Source organism: Pyxicephalus adspersus, chromosome 3, assembly GCF_032062135.1.
Source record: "Pyxicephalus adspersus chromosome 3, UCB_Pads_2.0, whole genome shotgun sequence".
In the NCBI taxonomy this organism is placed as follows: Eukaryota; Metazoa; Chordata; class Amphibia; order Anura; family Pyxicephalidae; genus Pyxicephalus; species Pyxicephalus adspersus.
Genome location: NC_092860.1, coordinates 141407831 through 141416707, shown reverse-complemented (window position 1 = coordinate 141416707; position 8877 = coordinate 141407831). Strand labels below are relative to the sequence as shown.

The following is an 8877-nucleotide window of genomic DNA, read 5'->3' as shown; positions in this document are numbered from 1 at the left end:
GCTGTCACCCGACGAAGGCACCCGACGCTGGAGAGATCGGCGGACGATGATCGATGGAGGACGACGCTGGATGAGCACAGGGGGGCCAGGTAAATAAGGATGTACAAAATCTCGGGCTTAACCATCCTTGCAGTTTTTTTTTGCCCGAGCGAAGGTCGGGCTTAACTGCAAGGAGGTTAAGCTGCGCTCACAGTAAACTGGTAGATCAGAGCACAAGATGACAGCTAACACTACAGTGAAGAGGCAAACGCTGTACAGAACAGAACATCCAGGTGCTTCAATTTACGAAGCAGGACGATTGTGTACAAATTGTAATCCAGAAGATGTACAGTTTCCTCATGCAAGCATTTGATGTTTGTGGGGTAAATGCAAATGTCACTCAATATCAGATGTCATTGTCATGAGAGAAAGTATTTTAGGAGAACAAATCCACTTTACAAATACATCATACAGTAATTATAAATACAAGGAATGTTATACAGAGACATCCCATGAAATTATTATATCTCTGCAACCCCTCTACACAACTAGTCAGGTCAGTGATGTATACAGCACCAAAGCCAAGGATAGCAAATTGTTTAGTAATGGTAGCCTATGAGTTTTCCCCCCAGCCCCTATAGCTGGGCACACCATTCGGCACGTTTCAGAAACCAACTGTTTTTTACGAACGTTAATGAAGAATTGGGTCACAATACAGGGGCTGCTACTCACATACAATATCCCACTGACAAACTTTCTGGGTTGAGCAGTGCTAATCATTTTTCCCAATGAAGATTTCTTTACCACCACGTTAGCATAAAACAAAAAACTCAAGACATTAATAAGAACAAAAAGACAGCAATTGTTTTATTATCAAAATTTTGTTACAAGTGAATAGGTAAATAACACAAAGTATACAACTGCCATATACAAAAAAAACACAACATTTACAATGTTTATACATTGAAGGTTACAAGATTTAAAAATAGTCTAGTATATAATATGTTTTGCTAGCATCCAATGAATATATACAGTACTGCTAACTATGTACAATGAGGTTTGGTTGTAGAATCACATTGTTTAAAAGTAATGGAGAAAATGTGTTATGTAGGCCCTTTTTAAGTGACCTTTCTTATATCTTATAATAAACCTTAATACAGAACAAATTGTGCATGTTTAATGGGGTGTAACATCTCACCTAAGGCTGGACAAGTCCCTGGTGACAAAAATGCACAAGATGTAAAACCAGTGCAGAAAGTGAACCTTTCAGAGTACAAAGAGGTTCACTTAGTTCTTTCTCTCCCCCAAAAGCTTACACTTTGCCTTCCACAGGTGCAAAGTAACGTGGGTGAGCATGTGTTAAAGCTAGTAACTTGATTGGAAAAATGCTGTCATATAGGAGGAACAAGCAGCCATAGCCGCAAGCTTTGGCAAGGTCAGTCTGGAGCTTACACAAGGCTTGCTGTCCTGGCAGTCAGAGAACCGACTGCTTCTAGTTTATTGTGAAAGGCAGCAGTGTAGTGAGTGGTTTGATTTCATTGAAAGAGCAAATTTACTTTCAAGCATCATGTCCCTTAAAACTAATACTTTCCGTTCTCCTAAACCAAATATTCAGATGCCTTTAGGCGAGTGTAGGATGCATATAATGTCCTTCTTGAACTCACTGCCATTTCTGAGATCTGCCCATTGCTGATGCAGCCCACTGTGCAGCAGATTACATCAGTTTATGTTACCACCACCAAACACATTCAAACTGCTGAATCCTAGCTTCTTATTTTGGGCTAGCATGCAGTGCATTGGGGTTTCTTCAAACACTCCCATTTGGCAAAATAAAATTGTGAGTGCATTCAAACCACCAGCATTTGGAAGTAACTTTGCAGTTTTCAAAAGACGATGTTTCTTTGCTTTAATTACAAAGTGAGATTCGGTGTTGTAATTGAGGCAAAGCATCATTGCATGTTTACACATAAATCACACATTCCCAAGCAGTGTTCTCCCAGATCCTTCTAGCCTGCTACACCACCCAGCACTTTTCAGTAACCACCAAGCGGTTTTTTTTTGGTGGCTACAATGGCTGCCACCGATTTACAGCTTAAAAAATTTGGGGGAGAACACTGCCAAGGAATGCTGTGTTAAATGTTTTGGTTGTTCTGTAAAATGTTGTTAATGATCAAAGGTGACTAAAAAAACTGTAATTAATGACATTTTGCAGCATGTTTGGCATTGTGCCTTACAGGATACAGTTTTGAAACTTTACAAGTTTCTTGACTTTGAAATCCTTCCAGTACCAGCACTTTGCAGAAAATGCAACACTCATCCATCAACCAAGAAGCAACAGTAACAAAGTTGCCGGCTGCCGTGCATGCTCATTCATTTGGCTTTTGGGCTATCTAGCGGGTCTGTGTTGCTTCCTGCAGACCCGAAAGCTAGCCCAACAGCCAACTGAAGTAGAGGGCAGCTGACAGCACTGCCTCCAACTCAAGGAAATGGTTTTGTTATTCACATTTCATTTCCTGCAAGAGAGTGCTGCTACAGTCAGGATCAATTGGTAAGCAACTTCAATCTTTTGCAAACTACCACAAAGGCATGATACCAAACATACTAAATTTTGGGGATTTACATACACTAAGCAAGTCATCCTAGGCAACCAGGAGCTTGCTTATATGGAAGACTTGGTTGCTAGATGTCACATAAATATATGAAAAAAAATAAACTTCATAACCATAACTCATTTACCAGAATAAAGAACAAAAAGAATTGCCCTAGAATAGTAATACTTTAAACCTGTGAGTCCAGCACAATAGTACCACCCTTTCCAGTATTGGCCAGGCACAGCTCTGCTGTTCCAGCATCAAGTGCTCAAAAAAATGTAGCTGCCAGCACCAGTATCATGTATACATTGTATGTGGCTGAAAAGTCCTTTAAGTCCGCAGAATACACAGCAGGAAAAACTTCCACCATCGAACAGCATACTTAAATCTTATGTACAGTGCATGTCAGCCGCTGGAAGAAGGAACGCTGAGAAAACACTAAAGACGTTCACCCAAGCACATTTCTAAGTCAAAGTCTTCCATTGGTTCAACTTTCCTGACCTTGGTTGGAGTGCCTTCAAACTAAACAGAAAACATATGTTAAAGAACAGATCAAATATTACATAGGAGCATCACATCTTTTTATAACATCTACTGCTCCATCTATGAAGCATAATTGGAATTTGTTATCACTTTGAAAATTCACACCTTAAATGTTCCATTATGCTAAGCTCATATAGAAAAAATATTTGGGTACATTAGGGCAGGGTCCTCTCCTCCTATGTGTCATTTGCAACTGCTATTTAATGTAAAGCACTATGCAATATGTTGGTGCTATATACTGTTTAATAACTGACAAATAAAAAACATCTGCAGTACTTACCAAGATATCTTTAGCTACATCTTCTGGGACAGCCATTTCTTCCTCATTACTGTAAAAAAGATACAATCTTTAGGATGTTTATTAACCTATATTTGCAAGATCTGCAGCTAAACCTAGGTTGAGTACAGTTTCAACAATTTTCAATAACCACACTGCCAGTCCTATAGCTAGAACAGTTTAGATCACACTGCTTCCTCCACTTCATAAGATTTCTTCTAGCCAAGCTTCACCCTTTGTGGACTGTTATAGCCAACCGCATAACATGCGGTAATTGGTTCTGATAACAAAACCTCTTTCCAGTCAATGGAACACAAGCTGAACGATTAAGATGGCACACTCGATTACACCTGATAAATCTAAAAAGCAAGCTGCATTGCCCTAACACTGGCATATTGGTTTTTGTTAAAGCATCAAAATAGATGGGCAGTTAAGGCGTGCTAACAGGTGGCCAGCCACCCATAACACCTTCCACAACTTTAGGACAATACCCCCCTTGTTCAAGCTTTTAGAAGAAGCCCAACATGCAGCAATTAGGATGATGTATATAAAGAATGAAACCAATGTTTTAAAGCGCCAGTCGGGAAAAGATTCTAAAGAAGTCACCTCACTTCCACTCCTCAAAGCAAACTGGTTTCCTTTTGATTACCATTTGTCCATAAGCAATGATTTAAAGTTTTTTTTTTCTTTAAAAAACTTGAACAGAAAATGAACTTACAATGGCTGAAGTTCAGTGCCTTCCTCGGTAGGAGGATCCCATGCATGAAGAGAAATCCGCCAAATCTTGATTTGTTGGTCCCAGGACCTGCGGCTGTATTTCTTGAATTTGTTAGGAGTTCGAGGATGAACACCTGGCTGCCTTTTGTGTCTAAAGAAAAATTAAAAAGATACCATGAATGAGCAAACTAAGAATAAATGGAATAAATGAGTCATAATTCTAATTCACCCTTAAACAGCCGCTATATCTTTAGATGAACACAATATAGTCAGAGTGAAAGTGCCACTTCCATCTTTTGTAACTTAGAAAACAAATTATACCTAGGAATTTCTTGGGTATATCTGTCGTAAGCGATTGTGTTTTTCCCATAGTTTATCTGCTTCTGTCTTCTGGCAAGAACAGATGGGTCTGTTTCCATTTCACCATGGGTGGAAGAATCCTTTGAATCAGAGCTGTGAAGAAAGGAAACCCTTACTTTTATATATTTCTCCAAGTCCAAATTCAGGTATGCAAAACCTCATCTACCAGCAGTAAGCGAATCAAAGAATAGAGGCAGCCTCCATGATATGGTGCTAAAAAAGGTGCTAAAGTCAGCAAAACAAAAAGCCAGCACTACACAGGATATTGGGTCCATAGATCAAGTTGTGAGGTGCCAAATTCTTTAGTTTGGGATGTTATTGAACCACTGTCCAATATGAGCAAATGGCTTGCTGATAGAATGACGAACTGGGGCTTTGAAACAAGTCAATTGCTTTATTACAAAAGCAAGAAGAGCAAAGGAGCCATTCAAGAATACTGCATCAGATTAACAGTACATGTCATATTCACCTAAAACTAGATTATACACAACTTCCTTACAGAAAGCCAAAGCAGAGGTGGTAAATCCACACGCTGCAAAAATTACATAGTTTACAATATCATTTCTTGCTGCCTTTAATTACCTTCCAGATGATGATCTTCTTTCCCTTGGTGCAAAGTCATTTATAAGCAGCTTTCTCCTATACCTGAAAAGAAAGCAACAAACTTTCAATATGAGGAAAAACGCTGCACTTTGTTTTATTATCTGTTCAGTGCTAATATTTAGCCAGTGCCACTTTCAGAATCCTACAAAGGCACTAAAAGCAAATTAGTGTTCAGCAAGACCAGCTACATCCAATTGAACATTTACTGCAACAAAGCTCCACATTTTGACGGCCTCAGCCATTTTCAGAACTGAGGAAGAAGAATCACTAATAGCAAACTCAGCATAGAAAGATGAATGCATAAAATATCTACCAACTATACAAAAAAGGTTGTAAATGGACAAAGCTGGTATAGCTCAGGTGGCCAAGTTTGTTTTTGTTTCTCTACATACCTGGCCAAATCTTTAACCACAGTTTCTTTCAATGTTTCTTCTTCCTCCACAGCTGACCCCCAGTCCTTACATCTTGACACCGGCTTATGGCTTTCTGGGGTGGTGAAGCTGGAGGTAAAGAAATGCAAAGAGTTCAGCCTACCAGATCAAACAATTAAAGGAGTAATATCTGCAGAGGATAAAAGCTACCAAAACAGCCTAAAACAATTAAAAAGAATAAAATTAATCTGTATCAATTTTCAGTTTCTTTTACCTTCAACAAAAGTATCATATCCTCTAACAGTCATACTGGCTTTCATAACAGAAGCCAGGTCTCAAAGGGGTTCAATTACTCAAACAGATTGTATTTTGAATGAGAAAAAAAAAAAAAAAGTCTGCTTCTAAACTTGAAGAGTTCTCTCATTTCCCATCTAGTTATAAGTGTTGCTTTACTGTTCATTTCAAACAAAAGAAGTCAAGACACACCCTTGTTTGTGTTCATTAGGCTCAGAAAAACGTGAAGCCAGCCTTTAAAGTGAAACTAAACAAACCATGATCAGGCAAGGTTATTGCAGAAGTTAACGGGCGATGCCCCTTCAGCAATAATCTTTGCTAGCTGCCTGATCGATATGTGCTTCTGCCAAAAAAACTGCACAAGCACAGCAGAAACTTTGGTTCGTAGGATAACTGGCATTCCCAGCTTCCTGTACATGCCGGCACAAACGAACACCTGCATGCGAGTTACATTATCACCATGTTGCCCAAAGATTGCAAGGAGGAAGTAAAGAAAGAAGATGGAAGCCTCCTGCAAAGGAATGGGGACGAGTGAGTAACCGTTTAGTTTCGTTTTAAATTGAAACACTATTTTATGTTACAACCAACATCCAAGTGAGCAGGCAGCACTCCGGCCTTTGCAGCGGTGGGTCACAGGTTCAAATCTAGGACAGGACACTACCTGCAAAAAGTTTGTCCTACTCCGGTTTCCTGCGACATTCCAAGAACATGCAGTTAGGCTTCCCCCCTAAATTGACCTTAGACTGAATTAGACATATGACTATGGTAGGGACATTAGATTGTGAGCTCCTCTGAAAGACAGTTAATGACACGACTATGGACTTTGTACAACGCTGCGTAATATGTCAGCACTTTATAAACACTGTATAATGATACAAGTCAGAATGTCTAAAACATCACCAGGTACAAATCAGCGTATAGTACCTGTCGGGACGCGTGCTATATTCTAGGGGAGATTTTTCTTCATCAAAAACCGTGACGTCGTTATCGTTTTGTCTTCTGAAGTTACCATCAGAGCGGCGTTTGCGTCCCTGGGACCAGCGGGGTGGTAGATGAGGTCTGGAGGAAACAAAAATATAAAAAGGTCAGCGAATGCAGTCAAGTTGTCTGAAAACTAATGAAAGTGCTTTGAATGGTGTCAACACAGATTGTAATCAAGCTGTAAATGCAGGGTGATTAAAAAAGTTATTTGCCCTGGAATGTTTAAGTTACTTGGTTTCACCTTCAAATAAAACATTTATATAAAGTCACATGGATATAATGCACATGGAATGACAGAATTTATCCCCATATCACCACAAGGCAAACATACCATACAAATCTACAAGACATGAATCTGGTTCAGCCTGTGTTCAGCAGTTTCTATTCCTTTTATCCTCCAGGTCAGGCCAAGCCTCTAATGCTGCACTACAAACCACCACTAGGTGGCGTATTCAGTAACTACATTTGTTACAATAAAGATAAATATGAAGTGCATGAAATGTTAAAATCAAAATACTAATAAAAATAATAAATACTACGCAAAATCATTTTAAACAGTCTTCTAAAAATTCACATCCAACCACTGTGTACGAGACAATTTTAGAAACTTTGCATTAACGCACAAACTAGCAAAGCATTTGTAAAAGCCCGGAAGCTCTGCTTCGCAACATTGGCTGCGAGCTGTGCATTGTGGTAACAAATCAGATGAATATATATATAAAAATAGATATATATATATATATATATATATATATATACAGCCAGAGCAGAGGACAGGATGCAGGAAGTGAGCAGATTGTAATGGGAAATCAGCTAGGGTGCACAGCATGGCTTGGGGGAGGGGAAGACTAATAACCCTGGAGTGGGCAACTAGAGCCCTACATACACCACCCTCATTCTCCAATATAAATGTGCTTCTCAAGCAGGAAAATGCAATAAAATCATGAACAGCAATGCCAAGTTGTTCACCAACCCAACTTGGGGACTGAAGGTTGCCCATGTATAGGGGGCACATAGGTCCCATTTGTTAGTATTGTTTAGCCAGGTGCTGGTACATGGGGCAGAGGCCTTTTTACCAACACATGGGGGGCAGGAAGTTCACAGATCCATGCCACAGAACACATGGTCAGGGAGTCCCCAGGCCCCTTAGTCCATACACAGGGATGGGGCAGGGGGTAAGCAGGTCATTTGGCCCAATGCCAACACATATGGAGGAAACAGTCCTCGGATCCCAGGCCCAGGATTTGCACATAACAGGCAAAAAAAAAATCTTGTAAGTATTGCACATGGGGTACAGGGGGACCTCATGTATCTTTGCCCATCCACAGGGAGGGGGTAGTTATCAAATGCTTTGGCCCCATGCCAAAATATTTGGAGGGAGCAGCTAAGCAAAACATTGGGAGGGAACTGGGAGTCCTTAGATCCCTTGGCACTGAAACAGAATGGAGAGGGGGCAAGGAGTTTTCAGATCTAATAAAATCTGCACTGTCACAAATAGAAGGGGCTAAGAATACCTAAACACAGAACCTTTACATCAGGATAGAGCAGGCAGTTATTAGGTGTCCACATGCCCATAGGGGAATGGGTAAGGAGTCCTCAGGTGGCCCACCATACCCATAGGGGAAGGGGTCCTCAGGTGGCCCACCATACCCATAGGGGAAGGGGTCCTCAGGTGTCCTTCGGTGGCCCACATGCCCATAGGGGAAGAGGTTTGGTGTCTTCAGGTGGCCCACATGCACAGGAAGGGCTAAGGCACCCCTAGGCTCAGCACTGCCCCCTATGGAGAGGGCAGGGAGTCTCCAGCTCACACAATCTGAAGCCATATTTATATAATACAAAGGTAATGGAGCCTGGAAATGCACTGACTGCCTTACAGGCGATTTGTGTGTCCAGTGTTGGTAAACCTGCAGCTTCCCTCCTCCACCCAGATCACTGTTACTACCACACAGGCCCAGGCTCCATAACAAAACCACCGAACGCCACAACCACCACAGCAGCTGCAGCTAGTTCGGTATAAAGTGTCACGAAGCCGGTATACATTGTAATTATTTACCTGCGTTCCTCAGTACGGCTGTTCCAGTGATGAGACATGACTACAGTCTGCTCTCTTACACTTCCTTCACCTACTGAAACAAGCGCGCAACAACCCACAAGCCTTAAA

The 8877-nt window shown here is 40.9% G+C and overlaps 1 protein-coding gene across 1 annotated transcript; it reads right to left on the bottom strand.

Moving 5' to 3' along the window:
- Window positions 1-821: 821 nt before the first annotated feature.
- SLBP (stem-loop histone mRNA binding protein) lies at window positions 822-8877 on the bottom strand. The gene is made up of 8 exons (XM_072406577.1): window positions 8770-8877; window positions 6660-6794; window positions 5463-5570; window positions 5050-5112; window positions 4429-4560; window positions 4109-4258; window positions 3394-3442; window positions 822-3092 (listed from the first exon to the last, which is right to left on the bottom strand). The coding sequence occupies exons 1-8, from the start codon at window positions 8805-8807 to the stop codon at window positions 3009-3011; spliced, it is 759 nt and encodes a 252-aa protein (XP_072262678.1). The 5' UTR covers window positions 8808-8877; the 3' UTR covers window positions 822-3008.

What these genes read in the sequence shown, in the direction of transcription:
- SLBP (XM_072406577.1), bottom strand. Translation starts at nt 8,807, where the DNA reads ATGTCTCATCACTGGAACAGCCGTACTGAGGAACGCAG. An exon ending in AGCCGTACTGAGGAACGCAG is followed by an intron (nt 6,795 to 8,769) that starts GTAAATAATTAC and finishes TGTTTCCTCCAG; the next exon opens with ACCTCATCTACCACCCCGCT. An exon ending in AGAAGATCATCATCTGGAAG is followed by an intron (nt 4,561 to 5,049) that starts GTAATTAAAGGC and finishes CTTTCTTCACAG; the next exon opens with CTCTGATTCAAAGGATTCTT.